Here is a 24,623-nt window from a genome sequence, read left to right on the forward strand (position 1 = left end):
AATTTGATCTCAGTCGATATTATTGATGAATTGAAGCAACTTTCCTGCGCGGTTAATTCGCTCGAAATTAGAACCACATCGTTGCCATCAACAGCAGCACCTTCAAGTCTAGGAGCCGAAATGTCCGCCAAAGCAGCAAATGTAGCTAATGTATCCAACTCTGGCGGCTGGAGAATGCTTGGTGCGCGAAATGTATGGAAGGCCAGTTGGGCAGAATACGATGCACGCCAACTTCGTCGCGTGGAACAGCAGAAGCAAGCCGACAAAGCTAAGAAACGACGCAAGCGCAATGCAGTGCAGAAAAATAAAAATAATAAAACTAATCATCGATGGAATAATAGCAGCAATCCAAATATCCGCAACCAAAATGATTGTAACAACTACCGTCCTACTGTTTTCAACAACAATAAAAATAACCGTCATCAAAAAGTTGGAAAAATGCTCCCTCCGGATAAGGATCTTCTAGCAGCCGCTAAGGTAACCTTCTCCAACCCTCCAGTGGGAAATCTACGTGGGATCCAATTTCGAAGAGGTGAAGTGCTAAACCCATACCCGGTGGACAACGAAATCCCACAAACGAGCTACACATCCACGTCTAATTGGTCATGCGGTCCCACATTTTCCCAGCATTGCTCATCATGTTCATGTGAGCGATCGTGTTTTCGCTCAGCCTGACGCGTTCACCAGAACCAGACGAGGACGAACCGGATGGTAATATAAGTATAATCTCAAATCATGACTCTACTTTTGAATTAACAAGTGTTGTAACAGAAGAAGAAGAGGTACAGAGCTTAAAAAATTCCAATAATATTACTGAAACTTTTGTTCATTATCCATACTTGAAATCAGAAATTTTGGTATACTGTCAAAATTTTAATCGTATGAAGAGTGCGTCTAAGATGCACGAAATCCATAATAAAGTTTTGTCTTGTCCATATCAAATTATTCTAGGAACAGAGACTAGTTGGGATAAGACTGTTAAAAGTGAAGAAGTTTTCGGAAATAATTACAACGTTTTCAGAGATGATCGCGATTGTCTAACGTCTGAGAAGAAGTCCGGGGGTGGAGTATTAGTTGCTGTTTCGACAAATTTAAACGCAGATATCATCAAAACGACTAAATTTAAAGAGTTTGAGCATATATGGGTGAAAGTGCACATAGCAGGTGAAACACATGTTTTTGTCTCTGTGTACTTTCCACCCGGTAATGCTCGTAAAGTTATTTATGAAAAATTTTATCATAATGCTGAAAATATCATCAGCAATTTTCCCCCCGAAATAAAAGTGCATATTTATGGAGACTTCAATCAACGTGATATCGATTTCATCCCAGACGTTGACAATGAGAGCATCTTGCTACCAATTTATGGAGAGAATGAAGCGGTGCAATTTATATGCGATAGTTCTGCAAGTCTTGGTCTCAATCATATTAATAATGTTAAGAATCAACAGAATCGCTATTTGGATCTTTTAATGACGAATATTGATGAAGATTTCTGTGTGGTAGAATCATTGCATCCCTTATGGAAAAATGAACTATTTCATACAGCAATTGAATTCTCTCTAATAGTGAATGTAAACAATAGACCTGAAGAATGTGATTTTGAAGAAGTTCATGATTATCGTTCGGCAAGTTATGATAATATACGACAACAAATTTCTCTGGTGAATTGGCAAAATATATTAAGAAATGAAGAAAATGTCGAAGATGCCGTTAAAACATTTTACAGAATATTATACGGTATAATTCACGACACTATACCTTTGAAGAAAAGAAGACGTCATAATACCTCAAGGTACCCCATTTGGTTCAATCGAGAAATTAAAAACCTGAAGAACAGAAAACAGAAAGCACATAAAGAATACAAGAAATATAGGAATGATCAAAGCTTATCCAATTATTTAAATATTTGCGACCAATTAAATCATGCCATTGATATTGCATCTGAAGAGTATAACGAAAAAACTGAGCGGGAAATAAAATCATGCCCGAAGAATTTTTTTAATTACGTTAAAACTAAATTAAAATCTGACAATTTTCCACCTGAAATGCACCTTGACGAAAAAGTTGGAGTAGACTCTGAAGCAAATTGCAATCTCTTTGCAACATTCTTTGAAGAAATCTACACCACACATTCGGAGGAAAATCGTGATCGTGAATATTTTTCATTTCTTCCTGAGCTATCTAAAGACATCAACGTTAATCAAATCGAAGTACATGACATTACGGATGCATTGAAAAGTCTAGATGCCTCCAAAGGTGCTGGTCCGGATGGGATTCCACCAGTATTCTTGAAAAATGTATCAGTAGAACTTACATCCCCGTTATACTGGCTGTATAATATGTCACTGGAATCAGGTAATTTCCCTGAAACGTGGAAAAGCTCTTTTTTAGTGCCAATTTATAAAAGCGGCAAAAAATCCGACGTACGTAATTACCGTGGAATAGCTATAATCTCTTGCATTCCCAAGATCTTTGAGGCAATAATCAATAAAACTTTATTCGACATGGTCAAAAACAGAATAACTCACACGCAACACGGATTTTTCAAAGGACGTTCAACATGTACAAACTTGCTCGAATTCATACATTATTCGTTGACGGCCATGGACAATGGCAATCATGTGGAAGTTCTCTATACAGACTTCAGTAAAGCTTTTGATCGAATTGACGTACCAATGTTGCTTTTTAAACTAGAAAAAATAGGATTTGGTTCAGGTCTTCTTAAATGGGTCGGGTCATACCTTTCCAATCGTCAACAAATAGTTAGATACAAGGGAGTAAAATCCAAACCTATTCAAGTTACATCTGGAGTTCCTCAAGGATCTCATTTGGGCCCATTATTATTTATTCTGTACGTCAACGACATTTCCTTCATTCTTAAAAAAGTTAAAGCTCTCATATATGCCGATGACATGAAACTCTTCCTAGAAATAGTAAACGATGAAGACTTGCACACTTTTCAACAGGAAATCGATATGTTTTATGTGTGGTGTAAAAAAAGCCTTTTACAACTGAATGTGAAAAAATGTAATTCCATAGCCATAAGTAGGAAACGTAGCACACCAGATGTAACAATATTATTAGGTGATCAACAGGTAGAAAAATGCGTCAGAATCAGAGATTTGGGAGTGATTTTAGACTCCAAACTAACTTTTACTGATCATTATAATACAGTTATCAACAAAGCAAATAATATGTTAGGCTTCATAAAACGATTTAGTTATCATTTTCACGATCCATATACAATAAAAACATTATATGTAGCCTATGTACGTTCAATTCTAGAATACTGTAGCATAGTTTGGTCACCATTTTCGGTTACACATGAAAGTCGTATAGAATCAATTCAGAAACAATTTCTACTATTTGCGCTTCGTAAATTAGGTTGGACAAGGTTACCTCTTCCGTCTTATGAAGCACGATGTATGCTCATTAACATTCAAACACTAAAAGAACGACGCGAATTTGCAATGTTATCATTTGTAAACGACATCGTTTCGCAGCGTATTGATTCGATAGAGCTTCTTTCAAAATTAAACTTTTATGCTCCCTCTCGACAACTACGAAATCGTAGTATTTTTTATACAAACCATCACCGCACTAATTATGCTAAATTTGGTCCCATCAACCAAATAATGACAACCTACAATAAATTTTGCGAAACTATAGATTTTACAATGACGAAATCACAACTAAAAAAAATATTTACATCAAATCGTAGTTAAAAATAAAATAAGCAAACAGTTCTAGTTTTAAGTTCAAATTGTACTGAAATGGTCTACTTATGATTGACTACATGAAATAAATTTGTAAAAATTTGTAAAATTTGAAACAAAAATGTATTTTTCAGAATCACAACTCTGTTGGTGGGTTTGTGATTCATGTCTGGAAATTGCTTCTGATAATTATATTTTCACACATGTCGCTGCTATGTAGATTTGAACTGGATCCTCCTGCGTGATAGCCTGCCGACTTGCCGTTGCGCTGCTGAAGACACTTGACAAAGTCAAGCTAATTTCACTACTGTACAAATGTGCAAAACTAGCTGCCGACAGAAAATTGATTATAGTCAGACTTTACCTGCTGTTCACTCAATCGCAACTGTAATACTGTGGTAGAGCGTTGGGTTCTCACGCAGCGACTATCGGTTCGAATCCAATGGGCGGCAATTTTTTTGCTCAAGCCAAATATTCATTAATTTGATAAATTCATATTTGTCTTTTATTCGTGTATGCTTAAACAGTTATTTTCTGTAAAAGAAATAAATTTCATTGAAATACAATGCTACTGTTCAGTTCTATGAACTTGAAAGTTCCGACAAAGTTCCGAGTAGCATCTTAAGCAACTTTAAAGTTCCGCGAAGTTCAGATAAAGTTCCGAATGGAACTTTCTGGCTGCTTAAATAATGAGCCTTGCCGGAACTTGTAACCGTGGAACTTCGGCAAGGCTCATCGTTAGCCTCTTAAGCAACCAGAAAGTTCCATTTGGAACTTTATCTGAGCTTCGTGGAACTTGAAAGTGCATTTTGTCATTGGAAGCAGAACTTTTGGTTACTTGGGAAGTTGGGGTAAACATAAAACATTCATTTTGCCCGCATTCAAAAGAAGGATGACTGTTGTCATAAAACATATCAAACATTAGAGGAGTGTTATTTTTGTAGCTCAAGTAAAAAATACTTGAAAAGTGCCTAGAAAATCATCAATATCTTTTGAATGGAATGACGTAGCAATATTCTCTGCGCATGAAATTGTGCGTTTTTGGAAGCTATAAAAATGCTTCTTAGACTACTTTGACGAGAAAGTTGAAACAAAAAAAATAATAAAGCGATAAAACGATTTGTTCTAGCCTCACTCTATGAAAACTATGGGAAAATGCTCCAAATTTGGTCAAAACAGGTAAAAGGCATACTACACGATGCGTTAAACAGTTGACGTATACTAAACTAAACCCCAGTAACACAGACTGCCCGGTGGCTATGTATGTGAAGTCTGAGAATAAGTCTCGGCTTCATTGCTCTCACTTGTAATTAGTTAGTGGGCACAAAAGCAACAGTGTTGTGGATAAGCCGAAACAGAGATGAAGCTGTGAGATAGAAAGTGTTTTTGACGTGTTTTCCGGAGTCAGTTTAGTTTTCTATTCCGCAGAATTGTAATCTGTTCTGTGGCTTAGTTGGTTAAAGCACCGGTGTAGCGAATGCGGAGTCGTGGGTTCGGATCCCACGCATTTTTTTTTACAAATTCATCTCTCAATTTGCCAACTAACAACATTATGTGCCTTTTATGTAATGTAACGTTTTGACGTTTTTTTATCTTTTTAAGTAAAATGAAGTTTAAACTCAATTAGATTAAATTGTTATATTACAGTACAGTAATTAGAAGTTTTCAGTATCTTGAACCCTGTTGGATCGTTACGCCCAGGAGAAAAAGAAAGTGTTGAAGAGAAGATGAACCAATGGCAATAATAGTACTAATCAACAATTCTAATGAAATTGTTATAAGAATCAGAATTAAAAATTGAGTCAATTTAGTAATATTGAAAGTGACAATGCTAGGATAAACAGGACTATTAATGAGTTTTTTTTCACAAATATTCGTCTACCCCACATATAGACTATCCACTTCAACAGTCGTTTCTAGTCACCAACCGACGACAGTCACCATCATCATGAATGTCATCGTCGTCCGGTCGTCTCGTAGGTAGTTAGGTAGCTACCATTTTCTTCGCCTAACGAGCATCGAATTTCCGCCTGAATGAAAATGAAGTATCCTCGAGCGAACGGGCTTGAACGGGCTTTGCACTCAACTTTGCCTCCTTCATAGGCAAACCTTACACGTTGTGCGGAAGGATCCAAAGGGTGCGAAGGCGGCTCCACGAGATTCCCAAACTTTAAACGACATAGACTTCGCACATTCACTCGGTTCCAGGATGAGTGACTTCCGAGCGGCAGCAGAGGAAGTACCCTTTCCAATTCAATCCCATCTCATTCACAAACGATGTGCTCCAAAAATGTCCACTTCGACTGTCTAGTTCTTTTTGCTTCATTCTATTTTTTTCCGACAAAAGTATCCCATCAGCAGAGACGAGTGTTTGGGCCTAAATTTGATTCCTCGTTAAACCTGCAGCCCTCCCTTACGAGTAGGAGGAAAGTGTGTTCAAGCAGGATCGGTAGAGCGAGGAGGTGCGAAAAACCGGAAGAAACTTCACACTTTTAGCGAGACGAAATTGTTCGTCACCACTTGAAAACTGGTAGATGAAAAGCGCAGAAATTTGAACACTTGAAAAGGCCGGCGATGCTTGCATGATGATTAGTTTCATGTCTGCCATCGATTAATTGCGGTAAATTATGTATAAGTGTCTGTACAAAGTTAATGAGAGATGCATAACTTGTTCTTTTGAACCAGATATAAATCTATTTTCGCTTCAGTGAGAATGTAACATCCCAAGTAACACACTTGTCACACTTACTTGCTAGAAGTAAGTCACAGTGACTTCTGCGCAACAAAAACCTGCGCCGCCGTGACTCTTCTGGGACAAGTGTGTTACTTGGGATGAGTAACACATTTCAAAAAACTCTAGCAAATTTTGACATTGCCAGCTACCCTCCCGGTAGAAATTATCCCCATCCAAAGTGTCATCCTGTTTATCCAACACTGAAAGCAAATCAACCCCACCTAGGAATAGGTCAGGGATGATGTTAATAAATGATTACCACCATCGCCGTCGGCCGCCATCACTAATGCATACTTGATAGTGATTGAGAGGATTTTCAGAGCTGAACTCAAATCCCAGAGACTCTGACCAAGCTCAAACCTGGACCGAGTCCGAGGCATGAAAATGGTTTTCCCCAAACGGTCGGTGAGCGTTCTAAGCTGGACGAGAGTGGTGGGCTGACCAGGAAGAAGGTCGTAGAATTGTTCGCAATATCATAAATGCAAATTATAACGACATTTGTGGCTTTTGGCTTCAACCTCGACCAGAAATGTTGAAATGGTTTGCCCGTCGATACTCTGGTATGCGATTGCTCGTTTCGATTCGATTGAATAATTAATTGGTTTTATATGTGCCGGGTGTCAGTTTCTCAGCTTTCCATATTTCCTCCCTCTCCTGTGGCTGCTTCCAGTTTCCACCTATTTCCTCTCTTTGTGACAGCGACGACTGAATTCAATAGAGCCATCATTTCGTATGACAAGTTATTGATTCGATTGGAAACGGAAGCTATCAGTCGCCATTATTGGCTACCGGGTTGTCCTCAGAGATTCCATTTAATAGTGAATAGGAAACAATTGAAACCTTGAAATTTACTAGTAAACTAGAAACTAATAACAAGACACTGAGAATTGTCACATAAAATCTTAAATCCTAGAACTAAAAACATAAATTGAACGGGATTGAAAAAAAAAATATAAATGAAATCTACAAAAATTGACAACTGAAAATTAAAACCAATAAACTAGAAACTAGCTGTAAAGGTAAAACAAAAATAGTTAACTGAAAACTGATAACTGAAATGTGACAACAGATCAGAAAACCGAACACAGAAAATTAAAATTTAAAAACCGATTTCTGAAAACTGGAAAACAAAAACCAAGAACTGGACGAGGGTTATTTAACCGTTATGTGTCCGACAAATTTTTTGCTTTTTTCTACACCGTGCTTTTTAAATGGATGCTGGGTACCCGGGTACCCTGTCGGCCACATAAGGGTTAAAATTATGAACTTTACATCGGGAACCCCTTATACTCGTAATCATCCCAATACCACCCACCCAGCAAGAATGTAATCAAAATCATATTAAGCAACTTACGTGTTTCTTGTTGTCCTGGTACATGTGCCCGATGTTCTCAATCACCTTCTCGTCGCTCAGGTTCTCGAAGGGCTGCTCCCGGGCGAACGTCAGGATTTCCCACAGCGTCACGGCAAACGACCACACGTCAGACTTTGATGTAAATTTACCCTGCGTGCGTGGTGAAAATTTAATTAATTAGGGACATCAGCTGCGTAGTATTGGGTCGTGCGGTTTCATTTGTCGGAGCGAGGCAATAAGCGTAATCCTAGCACCTATTATCTGCAGCTTTCAAACACTCGCACACTCACGCACCTCATCCGGGAATTAGAAACGGGGGTGGTGTACTTACCATCAGGACGCTCTCCCATGCCATCCACCGGATCGGCATCGGTTGTGATTGTCTTCCTGCTCCCTCCAGGTGGCAGTAGTCTGCAGGATATGCAATGCGGTTTATCACAGTTCCTAGTGTACAGATTTTTATCTCCAGCTGTGGTCCTACTAAACAGCTCCTGCAATGGGTTGGAAAAACGAGAACGTTATTGGAGGGCGAAACAATTTAATTATGAAATGGTTTCACACCACGGAGCCCGGGAGCCGATTGATGTGTGTATTGCGGCGGTGAGTGCAGTTTTATTGACAGCAGCGTATTGTGTCGGGGAAAATTGGCTCATCAACAGAATAGCTGAACAGAGCTATTGATTTCAAAATGCTTGCAGTGGATTCACCAGTTAATTAATTGGGGCGTCATGCGATTTTTTTCAAAACTTTCAGTTATTCCTCATATTTGCAAAATTTAAAATCATTTGATTATGCTGTAGCACGCCATACATGGCATGCCATAGAGAAGAATAACGTTGATGGGATGGACCGTAGCTGGTGTGATGGTTTAAGTCCGTGACTATCACGCCGAGGAACTGGGATCGAATGCCACTCCCGACATACTCACAAAATGAGTTCTTCCTTCGGAAGTAATGATATAATCTCTCTCATGCTGGTACATCAATCGCTAACATCTTCTACGTACTTCTCTAAACCGTGGATAAATGAACGCCACGAAGCTTCGTTGTCTGGACAGGCTGGACAAATCGGGGAATCTGCATGTCCAAATCGATGCAAATAGCTTCTAAATCATCGATGGCCCAATAGAAACTGCATCAGGTGAAGCTCACTTCACCGTGTTTTCTGGTCGTGCACACCGACTCATTTGGGATGAATCGGTGAGTTTACCTTGCGTTTGTAATTAACCTTCCCTGAAAATATTCTACATTCAAGTCCAGAGTTGACCAACTTGCTAACTGCCACTATTGAACGCGTTCCTTACATTCAGAGTCACTACTGCACAGTAGCGAATTCCCCTTCTCTTACGATGGAGTGCTTTCCCGGCGATTTCTGTAACCGACAAGATAGCGTCTGCGGTCGGCTTCCCCTTTCGGAAGCCGTACTAGCTAATCGAGAATCCATCTACACTACACCCTTGGTGTGCCTCAACATTCTATTGAGGATGATCTTTTCGAACACCTTATCCGCCGTGTCGATCAAGCATTTTGGTCTATATGCTGATGGGTCTCCGGGTAGTTTCCCCGCCATTGGCAAAAGAACCAGGCTCTGTCTCTTCCAAACTTCTGGGATAACTCCGTCGTCCAGCAATTTCTCGGGAGTCTCTGCAATAGCTACTATTAAGGCCAGGTTCGGAACTCCGTCCGGACCTGGGGCCTTATCTACGCTAAGGGATTTTGTCCTCTCTTCATCGCCAGCCCCAGTCCCCGGTTGTCCTACGATAGGAGGCCAAGAACTAGGATCATGACGCGGAAAAAGCCCCTCGATGATCCCGTCCAACATTTCTGGATATTGCACTGTAAGAGCCATTACACCTCTCGTCTTGGCCATCACGATCCTGTAGGTATCATTCGCATTGGCACTCTGACAGACACCCTTTTGCTCTTCCTCAGATCGTGCTCGCTGTATCCGCTGCCTAGCCCGTAGGCAGGCGCGGCGCAGGTCCGCAATCGCGTCTGTCCACCAGTAAGCCGGTAGTCTCTCATTTCTTGGGTGGACTCGCCTGTGCATGGTCGCATCACACGCACGCGAGAGCACCGATACCAGCTCGTCGCAGTCTAAACCAGGTAGGTTTCACTTACGGCGGAGCGTCTCTGAATACCCCTTCTGTGAAGTATGATGTTTTTCACCTGCGAGGGCTTGGCCCTGGCCTAGCCATTTCTTTTGGTACCCACTGCCTGCTATTGTTGTAGTCGATACTGTGGGAACTATCAGGTGATCGCTGTGAGTATAGCTATCGTCTACTCTCCAGTCCGAACTACTTGTTAGGCCAGGACTACAAAAAAGTAACGTCAATTATTGACTCCGCACCGTTCCGACTAAAGGTACCGACATTAGCCAAGTCGACATCTTGTATGGCCAGTGTCTCTAGTAGGATCCTCATTCCACGGCCCAGCCATTAAAGTCACCCGCTATTTCCTGTTAGCACGGTCGCCATACAGTCCAGCATCTGCGTGAGCTGCTTGATCGACCACCGTCGAGATGCAAAGCAGCTACAGAAGAAGACTCCGTTTACTTTGGCGACCACAAAGCCCTCATCGGTAGTAGACATCAACTCCTGGACGGGGTATTTACCCGTCGTCGATATTGCCGCCATTTTTCTGGACCCATCCACGACCCAATTGCCGTTGCCGGCGGGTACTCGGTATGGGTCTGCTATGATGGCGATATCCGTCCGCCTGACAAAGCAGTTGCTGAGCTGCGTCACAGTGGTTCAGGATCAGCTGCGTTACCTGAACTGTGATTTGTTCACTGCGACTTTCTTGAAGGCCGGGCACCTTGGACCACCCGTTGGATGCCTGTTGTTCACGGATTTCTCGGAACAAATCCGGCAAATGGATGGACTCGTGTTGACTTGTGCCCTGGATCCAGACACCTTGAAACAAACCTCCGGTGGCTTGGAAATATCAGATGTCATACGCACCAGTCTACCTTGATTCTCCCTACTTTAACGGATTTTTTTACGGCTGCCTCAGGTAGCTGAACCAAGGTTACATGGGTCCCTGCCAGCACCTTCCGTAGCTGAACGGCTGCGGCGGCCACCTGCACGTCGCACTGTTGCCGTGCCGAGCTCTTCCGTTTTGGTGACCTCGTCTAGGTGTTTCACCTTCAAAGTCGCCTCTTGCGTAAGAGCCCTCACCTCTATCCCTTCGCTGAGGAGCTCTTCCGCCAAACTTTTGAAGGCAGCACCCTTGCGTTTACGTACACGTCAGCTCCCAGATCCACGAGCTTGGCGTTGCTTCGCATCGTCTTTAAGAAGTCCGAGCACTTCGGCTGCTCCTTCTTGATGACGAGCGCATCGCCTTTCTCGCACTTGGTACCTTTTCAGTTACGCCTTCTTGGTTTGGCGTCCCTGACTTCCTCGACCTGTGGCTTTTACTTCTTCGTCTTCCGCTAGACTTTTTTCCAAGGGGATCCTCCCCTTAATTTACCCTACTCTGTGGTTGCCGAGGGCCTAACAACGGTTGGATCCCCCTGTTTCCTTCCATCCGGAACGGGCCAGCCTTTTCAGGCCCACCCTTCCCAGCTTTCTGGGACGCCTGGCTGAGGTCCGACTTGCCGGCATTACTGCCGACCTTCGGGGCTAGTATTTTCCTAGCCTTGCGGGCATCCGCACACCTTTTGGACTTCCTGCGAAAAGCGAAGGTCTCCGTCTGGGTCATCCTCGGAACTTTTATTTTCGCCGGTTTCGCCGCTGCTGCAGTCTTCACGAGTCTCACGTGATCCTGCTTGGCCTTGTCCATCGATTTACGGAGTCGCAACAGGGTCGTTTTCAGGTCCTTACTTATGTTGGATAGTCCTTCTCTCTTTTCGTTGATGGCCCTCATGAACCACGCTCCATCCAATACCTCCACCGGCAGGCTAGCCGGAAAATGGATCGGAGCTCCTACGTTGGAGCTTCGTGTGCAGTTTCCCGCTCCTACCTCCTCGCTTCTCCTTAACGGAGACCTCGCCAACCCACTTCTTGCGAAGGGGTTAGCCTCGCCACTACCACTTCCTCCTGATTGATTATTAGTTAAATTGTTCTTCATGCTTAATCCCACGAGTAGCACGGGAAAGGAGGTCCACCACGCCAGAGCTCTGCATTAACGCGGTAAGGGACAGGCTCCGTTGACAATCGAGCTTCTTTTTCACCCCTTCGATCACTCATTCCTTGGCACGGGTCACTTGACACCTTGAATTTGGGGTTAGTAGTCCTATTCTTAGCCGGCGACTACGCGGCTGACTCGCAAGTGGGGGTTCGTCACGCCCCGGGACTGCAATCCTTGCTGCCCCAGGGCCAGGGTCTTTCTAGCCTATCGAAAATGTATTCAGGAGTCGACAATGTCCAGTTGGCAAACAAAGCTCTAAGACTAAGTTAACAACTTTGGGAGTGCTGGTAGAACACTAAGCTGAAAAACAGAGACTGTCTCAGTTAGGGAATGTAGTCAATACTAGGAGGAAAAAAGATCATCACTAAGAAAATAATAGTAGAAACACCCAATAAGTTCTATCAATGAAAAAACAGATCGATCTTAGATTTCATTTTTCAACGAAAACAATTCAACCATGTAAAACGCTCTAACAAGCGAAAAGCGCAGCCCCGTGTTCCGTTTGTTTTGATTACTTTCAATAACGTCATTATGGAATAAAGTGCAGCGTAATTTATTTTAATAATTTATCGCACACGGAGGTCGTTAAAGAGGGCAATTTCGTCGTTCTGTGTCTGTGTGCCCAACGCATTCGAACGTCCGTCCGTCGTCCGTAGCGTCGGTTGACGTTGTCGACGTCGATGGGTCATCCTCGCTCTTACCCCATACAGCACACACCCCGATGATGCGATGATGGCAGCGAGCGATACACAAAATCCATTCACATTCCGTCCATACTGCTAGATTACGTTAATAAAATATCCAATCAACTATATTGCACTCTTTTATGCTTCGAACGGGTGTGATTTTTTTCTGCTGCTGAGTTGTTGTCGTCGCATCATGGTCGCAGCCAGAGTCTGAGTGCATATTGCACACTGCGATGCATTTGAGGCAACTACCGTGGCGAGTAGTGTATCATTAGTCGTTAGCAGTGGCGTAGCTAGGAATTTGGGGGCCCGGTGCGGAAGCAAATTGGTAGGCCCCCATGAAAATTACATAATATATACATATTTTACAATGATAAATCTATACATTTAATCGTCGAATAATCTCACTGTTATATTTTGTACAAAACTTTGAAAAAATCTCGCTTTTTGTACTCAGTATTCCAGTGATTCTGGCAGTGATGGCCAACGGAAGGTTAAAAACTATCTAACTTATCTTATTTTCTGTTTTCCTTTATGATTTTTTTCGGGAGCGCGAGATTTTTTTATAAGAATTATGCTGAAAATGTTTTAACAATTTATTTAGAAATTGCACCAAATAATCACTTATAAACGCTTTCAAAGATTGCTTTACTATTTTCTTTAAGAAATTTTTCTTGAAGAATAATTTGTATTCAAGAAACTTTTAAGTTGTAAATGCAAGGATATCATTCGGTATTCCTCTAAAAGCACTCCTTCAGGAATGATATCATTAGCCTTATTAATTAGGCTTTCAGTCCCTTGGCTGGTTCACCTCAGACATGCAGGAATGTTTTCAAAATACTACAGAGTAATTCAAAAGATTCTTGCAAAGGCTTCATCGAGTATTTCTCGAAATATTAGTTCAAGAAGCTATCAATTATATTCTGAGGATTCATCTAGAAGATCATCTAAAGAATTCTTTCAAAATACCAGAAAAAAATGCTACAAAAAATCATCAATGATTCATTTAGAACCAGATGTTCTTCCAAGAAATTACATCGGGATTCCCTCAGAGGAAGAGAAGCCCTTCTAGAGTTTCTTTAAACATTCTTCCGTTTCTTTCAGAGAGTCCTCTTAATATTCCTTTGGTGATTTTCCATAGATTCTTCAAGTATTTCTCAATACTTCCCTCAAATAACTCTTTTAGATATTTCTCCAATAATTAAACTTGGAATTTTCTCAAGCATTCATCACTTATCTTAGTGTCCTTTCAAAGATTTCTTAAGAATTACTTCCTAAGATTACTTCAGAAATCCCACCAAAAATTCCCTTTTCCAAAAAAAATCTTCAAGGATTCTTCAAGAAGTTTCTCTGAGGTTATACTAAGAGATTCATCATAGGATTTCTCCATTAACCTTCACATACCCGCCCCCAACATCTCATTTTGAAAATGCTGGCATTTCGTCAATTTTCATCCGATTTTTTTGAAGTCGCCCTTAATCGATCATAAATTGTTGCAAGTTAATTACACTCAAGTGGTCATGTAATATCCGGAACCATTCCGGAGATATTCCGGATTGTACTGGGGTCAGGGGGTGGGGGAGGGTTTTGTTTTGTCAAATGGCTAAAAGTGATAATTTCGTGTGTTATTGTGTTTGAGAGGCATCCGCGGAACCCGTTTCAGGTGTTCCGAAGCAGCCATATCAGTTGCCACATACTTCAGTCAACTTTTTCTGCCCCATTCTCTTGAAATCATGAAGTTACGTATACATCACACGGCATGTTTTGGTTGCAAACCAGGAATGTCCCCGATGTCAACCCCGTGGAACGTATGCTAGATGTTCCGGGGTGGCCATATTAGTTGATACAGACTTCAGGTTATCGTTTCTGGCTCAGTCATTCGAAATCATGAAGTTTGATATGTCGCACGACATGTTTTGGATGAAAACCAGAAGTGTCCCAAATGAGGCCCCCGCGGAACCTGTCACAGTGATCCGGATGGGTCAACTTATTCAAATCTGCTTATCGCAGTTGTGTTTTATTGTTCGCAATGAAAATTCAACTGAAAATCGATGGTTCAAACACAATAACACACGAAATAATCATTTTTAGCTATTTTGGCACCCTCTCTGACCCCAGTAGAATCCGGAATATCTCCGAAATGGTTCCGGATATTGCATGGACACTTGGGTGTTATAAACTTGCACCAATTTATGATCGATTGAGGGCGACTTCAAAAAAATTGGATTAAAATTGACGAAATGCCAGCATTTTGAAAATGAGATGTTGGGGTTCGGGTACGTGAAGGTTAATTAAACAAAATCTCCAAGGGTTCCTACTGAAGAAATTGAGTTAATAAAATTAAATTAATTAAATTAAATTTATAGATGGACTTCTGTAAGAGTTCTGTAGAAATTCTTTCGAAAAATCCTTCTGCACTTCTTCTAACGAATTTTTCAATATCCATCAACTCTAGGAGTTTTCTCAAGGGTTCCTTCAGGATTTTTTGCTGGTATTCCTCTGGGCACTTTTCAAAAAAAATCTATTTCTCCAAAATTTATGATTGATTCGTCCAGAATTATTACGTTCTTTTTTATATAATCCGTGTTCACTTCTAACAAATATACAAAAATAAGAAACAGAACAAAAACTTTTTTTTTTATTTGTGAATTTTAACTTAATGCTAATTCTTCACACCAAAAACGCTTCATTCCATTGTTTTGAGTGGGATAAAAATGGCAGTGTAAATGGCTAAATAGTAAAGAAACAGATATCCTATCTTATCAAAACAAATAACTTCACCGCTCCAAGGATTTAGGAAATGTTCTAAGGTTATTCAAAATTCTAAAGAATTTCCTTCAAGGCAGCCTTTAGAAATTGCTCCCAAAATCCCTTCAGGATTTTTTCCAGAGATTTCTTTAAAGGGCGAACGCGATGAAATTGCCACACAGAAAATATTGTATAACTTTTGATTGCGTTCGTCAAAATAGCTAATTTTTTACCATGAATAGTATATTATGTGTAGCTAATACCATAAAATTTTTATTAAAATCGGTTGAGTACCTACCTTGATACCTTGTTGGCTACAAAGTAACTTTACTCCAATGCCGAGCGTATAGTAGAGCACCATCTTCGTCGGTCTTGGGCGATGTTCCTCCAGTTTCCCCGAACGTGTAGGGATCGTAGATCTTCTTCAACCGCGTGCAGCCAGCGAGTTCGCGGCCGCCCACGAAGTCGCCTACCTCTACCGGGTTCTCTGCTGAATATTGTTTTCGCTATTCTTTCTTCCGACATTCGCACTACGTGTCCAGCCCACTGAAGTCTGCCGTATTTTATACGTTTCACAATATTCGCATCTTCGTACACTTGGTACAACTCGTGATTCATGCGTCTGCGCCACATTCCATTTTCTTGTTTCCCACCGAGAATTGTCCGCAGCACTTTGCGCTCAAAAACTCCAAAAGCTTTTCGGTCTACCTCCTTTAACGTCCACGCTTCGTGACCGTAGAGGGCAACCGGAAGAATCAGCGTCTTATACAGAGCGAATTTTGTTTGCGTTTGCAAGTTACGGGACCTAAGCTGGCTACGCAATCCGTAAAAGGCCCTATTCGCAGCTGCAATACGCCTTTTCACTTCACGGGAAACGTCATTGTCACATGTCACAAGTGTTCCAAGATAAACAAATTCTTCAACAACTTCAAACACTTCCCCATCAATCACTACCTCAGCACTAACACCACTAGGCCTGCTTCTGTCTCTACCCGCTATCATGTACTTCGTCTTGGTAGAGTTAATCGTCAAGGCTATCCTCGCTGTCTCTCTCTTCAGAGGAGCATAAGCTTCCTCCACTGCCCTACGATCGATGCCGATGAGATCAATATCGTCCGCAAAACCGAGGAGCATGTGCGACCGTGTGATGATAGAGCCATTCCTCTGCACGCCTGACCTCCTAATCGCTCCTTCGAGTGCAATGTTGAACAATAAATTTGAAAGAGCATCCCCCTGCTTCAATCCATCCAAGGTCACAAACGACGTAGACACTTCGTCCGCGATCCGAATACTTGATTTTGATCCATCCAGCGTTGCGCGTATTAGCCTAATTAGTTTCGCCGGAAAACCATGTTCTGACATCATCTGCCAAAGCTCATTTCTTTTCACTGAATCGAACGCTGCTTTAAAATCAATGAACAGATGGTGAGTCTGCAAGTTATATTCCCGAAATTTATCTAGGATCATCCGCAGGGTAAACATTTGATCCGTCGTTGATCGGCCCTCACGAAAACCAGCCTGGTATTCGCCGACGAAGGACTCCTCAAGAGGTCGCAGTCTGTTGAACAGGATACGCGACAGTATCTTATACGCCGAATTCAAAAGGGTAATCCCTCTGTAATTGGCACACTCCAGTCTGTGCCCTTTCTTGTAGATTGGGCATATGAGGCCATCCAACCAACTGGTGGGCAATTCTTCATCCTCCCAAATCTTTAATATAATCTGATGGATTGATTGATGTAGCTGCTCGCTTCCGTGCTTAAGAAGTTCGACCGGGATCTCGTCCTTCCCAGCAGCCTTGCTGTTTTTCAGCTCCTTAAGGGCCTTTTTAACCTCATCCAGTGTTGGTGGTTCCACTGCTTGACTGTCATCCATTATGTTAATCCTGTTCCTGGGTGCTCCTTCGCTGCTACCATTCAACAAATCTTCGAAGTGCTCCTTCCACCTGGCTGCCACCATTGTTTTGTCTGTCAGCAAATTTCCTTCCCGGTCATTGCACATGGCGGGCACTGGCGCAGCCTTGTGCCGCGCGCCATTGACAGTTGCATAAAACCTCCGCATATCGTTCCTGTCCATACTTTCCTGCGCTTCAGCAATAACACTCTCTTCGTGTTGCCGTTTTTTCCTGCGGTGGATTCGTTTCTCTTTTGCTCTTGCAACCCTGTACCGCTCTCTGTTCTGCCGGGTACCGGCCACTAGCATTCGACTTCTGGCGGCATTCTTTTCGTTCGTCGCTCGTTGGCAGTCCTCGTCAAACCAACCATTACGTTGGCGTCGCTGAGCGATACCAATCACCTCTTGCGCTGTTGTTGTCACTGCTTCGTGGATACTTCCCCATAAGCTGTTGACATCTCCAGATCCGTTGGTCTCTCCTATCCTCTCGTCTAGCTTCTGATGGTACTGTGCAGCAACCCCTTCGGCTGACAAGCGCTGGATATTGAAACGCATCGTCCTGTTGTTTCTTGAACTCGTGACGCTGGATAATCGCGCCCGAATTTTAGCGGCTACAAGATAATGATCCGAGTCGATGTTCGGGCCTCTGTAGGACCTCACATCTATGACGTCCGAGAAATGTCGCCCGTCGACCAGCACGTGGTCTATCTGGGAGCAAGTGTCACCACTCGGGTGTCGCCAGGTGTGTTTTCGGATATTCTTACGTGCGAAGTAGGTACTGCTGATTGCCATCCCTCTAGCAGCAGCGAATGTCACAAGGCGCAGACCATTATCGTTGGTAACAGAATGAAGGCTTTCCGTTCCAATGACAGGCCGAAAGAAACTTTCTCTGCCGATCTGCGCATTTGCATCTCCGATGACTATTTTGACATCTTGTTTTGGGCACTCTCCGTAGGCCTTATCAAGGCTCTCATAGAATTCATCCTTCATGTCATCGGGTTTGTCGTTCGTTGGCGCATAGATGCTGATCAGGCTGTAGTTGAAGAACTTGCCCTTCATCCTCAACACACAGATTCGGTCGCTTATCGGCTTCCACCGAATAACTCGCTTCATCTGCTTCCCGATCACTATAAAGCCAACTCCGCGTTCTGCCTTATCGCCGCCGCTGTAGTAGATGTGGTACTTGAATGAAGTGTTGGCGATGGGATCCACCGCTCGGAATTCGCGTTCTCCAGTTTTGGGCCAGCGTATCTCCTGGATAGCGGCCACATTAACGCCGACATTCTGCAGTTCACGAGCCAGGAGCCCAACACGTGCGGGTTCATTCAAAGTTCTCACGTTCCAAGATCCGACTTTCCAATCGTTGTCCTTTATTCGTTGCCGGGTCTGTTGCCGTTGAATCAATCCATTTACTCTACTATTGCTTTTCTGGGTGTTTGAAGGTTTTCAGCAGGCTACCTTACCGGGGCCGCGCTGCCTACATTGCGTTGAAGGGGCTGCCTTCTTAGGTATAGCTGACGCAATACAGCATTTCATACTCAGCCGCTGGATGCCAGAACAGACGCTGTTTGAGCCGCACCTCCTTGGTGAACAGACGCTCGGGACGTACCTCCTCAATCTAGCTGAAGTCAGAAGGACAACAGTGCCCAGGCTGCACTACCAGCGAAGCACACAACTCTTAGCTGGCGGTCTTTGTCATCGTTTGACCCGTGGAAGCATGAGGTAGGAACTTGTGAGGACCAGAGCTATGGTGGACGCTCTCCTTATCGACTCACCGTTTTGCAGCCCAAAAATCGGTTGAGTATTGGCGCATATATTGTCGATATAATAAAATGAGATTATAGAAAATTTGTGCACCCATTTCAAAAAAATTACATAGGCTATAACTTTTTTGTTACCTCATCAAAACGTTTGAAAATTTCGCTCGACATTCTTGACATAGTATCAATTAAGTGGTAAAAATTTGATCGAAATCGGTTCAGTACTTTTTCTAGTAAATATCCAAAGCTCAAATCGCTTCATGGTAAATTTTAGGTACTTTTTGACCACTTTTAGTTTCGCGTGCACTATTTTGACTGTAGAACTGGTAACACTGTCCCGATTTTTATAAAACTTTGATAGTGTAAAATTGTTGTGTTAATCTGTTTACAGTGAAAATTTCAGCCATTTTTGTTGAGTACTTTCAAAGTAAGAGCAGTTTGAATTTCACTAGGGTAGAAGCTTCAGTTTTGGCCAGTCCGGAGTTTTGGCCATAGTGCGGTATTGAGCCTGTTGCGATCTAAATCGGCGTAAATTTAATTTTTACTAGTAGATCCTAATACAATATGATGATTACAGCTGTGAAAACCACAAATTTTGATTAAAAACTAGAAGAAAAAAATATATTTCCTTAAAAAATCTGCTCCCATATATCTATTTTGGCCAGGGTGCTTCTAATTTGGCCACTCCTATAAGAAATACACGTGATTGGCCAAAATAGAAACCAAGCTTAAAAATATGGCCAAAATTGCGGCAGAGCTTCTATTTTGGTCAGTGCTACTTTTAATACAAAAATCAAGTATTGGCTTGATTACTGCATTTTTTCTTCAAAATATAGATTGAAGCCTTTCATTTGACGCATTGGTTGTTTTCATAGGATTATTGGTTATTTTAATACAAATGATTTCCCTTAGACTGGCCAAAACCGGTGCCCGCACCTTATACCAAAAACCACATTCGCTTATTGTGACATAGAGCGACATATATGGCTATAACTTTTTAACGGTATGATCAAATTGAATGAAATTTTGACAAACTACTTCTACTTCTACTTGTAGTGGGCACAAACAGGAGTGTGTTGTGGATTGGCATCTAAGCCGAGAAGAGAGGTGAGTTTGTGAAATAGGAGTGTTCACGCGGCTTCGGAGTCAGTTTGGCTTTCTATTCCGCAGAACCATTACCTGTTCTGTGGCTTAGTTGGTTAAAGCGCCGGTCTAGCGAATACGGAGTCGTGGGTTCGAATCCCACCAGAACGCGATTTTTTTCACAAATTTCATCTCTCAATTTGCCAATTAGCAACATTTCGTGCCTTCTAATTTAAAAGTTTTTCCAGTATGTTTCAGAAATACCAGCAAACCTGGTAAAATACCAGTAAAATGAGCAATATGTATCAAAGTAACCTAATTCAACTTTGAATATTATTGCCGAGAAATTCCAAAAGAGTTATGCCGAAATAGTTTTCAAAAACATTTGCAGAGAAAATTCCAAGAATACTCTTATAGGAACTTTCGGATCAAATCCGGATCAGATTTCCCAAGAATTTGCCAAAAAAAACCGCCAAAAGATATTTGAAAGTTTTTTTCGGGTAACTTACAGAAAACTCGCCGAATAAATTACAAAAAAATGCCAAATGAATTACCCAATCAATTCCCGTAGGGATTGGCATAGAAGTTTCCAGAAAAGTGTTAAAGTTATTCCGAAAGTTATTACCAGAGGAAAGTTATTACCAGACGAATTGTCAAAAAAAAGTCTGTGAACAGTTGCAGACGGAATTCCCAACAAAATTTTCGTAGAAATAGAAATCTAAAGAAGTTCGTAGAAATAAAAATCAGATGCCATTTTTGTAGCATTTCTGAGAATTAGTTGAATAAGTTTCCAAAGGAAATTCCTAACAATTAATCAAATATATCGTCAGAGGAAATTTTCAGAGCAATAGCCGAATGGATTTTCAAATTAGTGTTTAAAGATATTCCTCAACGTATCGGTACACGGGTTTCCGAATTAATTACTGAAAAAGATAAAAAAAAATCCGAAGAAATACTTCAAAAATTGTAAAAAATGATGTAAAAATTCTCACAGGAATTGCTCCAAGAGATTCTACTGGAATTCCTCAATGAATCCTTTAGGAATTCTTCCAAGGTTTTTATCAGCTTTTTTTCTATTGATATCTTTAACGGTTTCTTTAGTGATTACACCAGTTTCGTCCGGATTTCTTTCACGAAACTTCTAACGAAATGTTTCTAACGATTTCATCAATATTTTTTACTCAAGTGCGGAGCTCCAAGAACTCTTTCTTGGATATCTTTTACGATTCATCTGGGAAATACTTCAAGGACTTGTTTACAAATTCCTCGAAGATTTTCTGCGAAAGTTGCAACAGTGATTCCTTAGGAAACTTCTTCTTCAATTCCTTGAAGGATTTTCTTCAGTATTATGTAATCCCAAGAACTCTATAAAGAGTTTCTTAAAGATATTTACAAACGATTCCCACATGTTCTCTTCAGCATTTTTTCAGAGGAATACTTTGGAGTTCCTTCAAGATTTTTTTAGAAACTTCTTCATGGGTTCTTTTTGCACTGCCTCATACGATTTTTCTTGGAAGTCCTTTCAAGGATTTCTTAAGAATTTGTTCAAGTATTTGTTTAGTAATCATACCTGCAGGGATTTCCTCATAAATTCCTCTAGTAATTATAATTTGTGTAGAACATCATTCAAAGATTCCTTAGGCAATGTTTTTAAGTCCTTTTTCACAATTCGTTCAAGAATCTTTTAAGAAATTCCAGTAAAAATTTAATCTTTTCAACAAGGATTTTGTTTTTCAAGTTACGTATAAAGATTCGTTCATGGATTTCTCGAAGTTTTTCTCCAGATAACCCTACAAGGATGGACACATTCATCCCTAAAGAATTCCTGCACAAATTTCCTCAGGGGGTCAAATTCACCCAAGGCCTCCTGCGGAAATTCTTTTGAAGATTGTTTTTTTTTTTATTTGCACCAAAAAATTTTGAATTCTTTGGGGTTTCCGTCATTGATTTCTTGAGAAATTATCTAGGCATTTCATAATTAGTTCTTCCAAAAATCCCTTTGCTTACAGATTTTTTTTTCAGGAATCCTTTAAGTAATTACTCATAGTACTCCTAGTACTTGTAGTACTACTTCATAGTACTGTAGTAATCCTTCCAGAACATCATCAAATATACCTCCAAAATCAACCCAATGATTCTTTCCTAATACATCTTAGAATTCATCTAGGCGATTCTTGAAGATTTTTTTTAGAAATTTCAACAAAAAATCCTACAGACATTTCTACAAGAGTTCCTTCGGGAATACATTCAAATTTCTTTGGAAAATCTCCCAAGGATCCATTCGGGTATGGCTTCAAAAATCTCAAAAAATCATCAAATATATTTTCCATGAGGAACTACTGCAAGATTTCTTCTTGAAGAAATCTCTAAAATCATTCTTGGAGAAATTCCTTGAGGTCCGTCTGAAGGATTTCTTGAAGAGTTTCGTGATATAATCCTTGAATGGCTTTATGAACGGTTCCGAAATGGTATTTCTGAACGACTGCTTGAAGAAATTCTTACAAAAAAAATCTCAAAGGAATTCCTGAAGGATTTCTTGATAATTGTTTGAAGAAATTCTTGAAGAAATGTCAGGAGGAGTTCCTGAAGCAATCATTGTAAGTATTCGTAAACCAATGCTTAGAAAGTTTTCTTAAGCAATCCCTGAAAAAAGTTCTGAAGTAAATCATAGAGGATTTTTTGTAGAGGTCTTTGAAGTAACTGCCAGATAAATCGAAAAATTTATTCTTGCCCGAAGGAATTCCCACAGAAACCCTTCAAGAACGTAACATGCGTTCAGTTCTTAACTTTGATAAATGGAGCCCCTGAATTTCAGCTGCTATCTTATGCTAAATCAACACCTATGTTTGGTTCTGTGGTTAGGATATCAGGGAATTTTCATAATGCTCATGAATTATACTTCCATATCGGTACTGAATATCGTAAAATTCAATTTTGATTTTATTGTATTTTGGGGCTCCTGCAGGTGCAAAGAGTAGTCATCAAATTAATATAAACAAAACTAACGAAACTACCTACATGAATAAAGTGTGTACATTTATAATTGTTAATAATAGAACATCAAAATAGCCATCTGTGTTCCCCATTCCAAAATCTCTTGATAATCACGAAGAGGCCCCTACATACCTATCAGCAGATCGGCAAGTATTTAACTTATACTTATATGTAGGAATCTTTCGCTAATCACAGAACTTTATTCAAACTGGGCCCCCGAATTCAGGGGGCCTCCAAATCAGGGAAGGTTTATAACACTAGACCTGCCGTGATTTGGAGGCCCCCTAGATTCGGGGGGACGGTGCAGACCGCACCCTCCGCCCCCCCCCCCCTTGCTACGCCACTGGTCGTTAGGGTGAAGGTGCTTGCTTATGTGGAAAGGCCCATCATCATACTGCTTCCATATGTTCATAGCAATGTTCCTCAAGGAACTATGACCTAGAAGTTGCAAACTTGTAACAAAAGTACAGTCTCTTCATAGCACCCAGAATTCAAAATTTCGAGCCATATAACGATCTCTTGCTCCACAGAGGCTGCTTAATCACTTGCGTGTCCCTCGATTCCACGCAAGGACGACCGCCGTGCCGACCGTCTACAACAGCAACCAAACTGCTGACGGGGCTCGTCGCGAATTCCGCCAGTCAGTAAGCCACAGGACTATGCCGGATTGCCGAGTGCAGCGAACTCGCGCATAGTTTTCGTTACATTCTGCGAATTTATCCCCCTGATCAGCTTAGGACAATAATCAGATCGACACACACTGCAATTCCAACAGTGAACCGCTGCCCTGCTGCTAGGTGCTCTTTCGGTTGGATGGAGAAAATGATGACTGTGATGATTGCATTTTCGGCCGATTCCCCATTCATACCGGGTGGCGTGCGAGAGACATCCGAACGCAAGTCAAAGCCTCCGAAACGAGTGAAACATATTTTCGACGACCGCGGCCGGCGATACTCCTCCGGTATGCAATGTGCTTACATACAATAATGTAGCAAATATGATTGCCAACTACATACTCTCACTGTACCTCGTCTTCTGCCTTCCAATCCGAACCGGGCAAGGTCTGTTTGAATGCACGGATGAATGCGTTGCAATGCGAGAATGCTGTGCCGATTGGCTAACGGTCACGGAGAGGTTGCGCTGGAAACCATTTATCATACGTTTATGAATTTGCCGTTCCGAACGGTGGCTTTGTGATGAACTTTGGAAGCTGTTTTTTGGATGGATGATAGGGGCAGTCAGTAGTGGAACGCAGGACATGTAGTCAACTAACAGTCAGTTTTACGCTGAAGCGATTATAACGGCAGTGTATGGAATTCCAGATAAACATTGCATGGTAATCTTTATACGAAGAGGAGTGTTCAGCAGTACGTACAATAAATGTTTAGCTAGCGTTGGAACCTTAATTTGCGCTTACCGAAAGAGTCAGGACAAAGTGGGATGGAAGCTATACCTAAAGTGGCAGCCCCACCACGGTAGATAGGAGACCTTAGGCCAAAACTTACTGTTCACGAAACTCAAA

The 24,623-nt window shown here is 41.5% G+C and overlaps 1 protein-coding gene across 2 annotated transcripts in view; it reads right to left on the reverse strand.

Annotated features, from left to right (window-relative positions):
• Positions 1-24,623, reverse strand: part of LOC109427861 (discoidin domain-containing receptor 2) — a 961,146-nt gene that overhangs the window by 20,995 nt on the left and 915,528 nt on the right. For both annotated transcript variants that reach the window (XM_062851500.1, XM_062851499.1), the window contains exons 15-16: positions 8,139-8,298; positions 7,808-7,957 (exon numbers count right to left, since the gene is read on the reverse strand). In XM_062851500.1, the coding sequence (XP_062707484.1) occupies positions 7,808-7,957; positions 8,139-8,298 (310 nt within the window). The remainder of the gene's footprint in view (positions 1-7,807; positions 7,958-8,138; positions 8,299-24,623) is intronic.

Source organism: Aedes albopictus, chromosome 2, assembly GCF_035046485.1.
Source record: "Aedes albopictus strain Foshan chromosome 2, AalbF5, whole genome shotgun sequence".
In the NCBI taxonomy this organism is placed as follows: domain Eukaryota; kingdom Metazoa; phylum Arthropoda; class Insecta; order Diptera; family Culicidae; genus Aedes; species Aedes albopictus.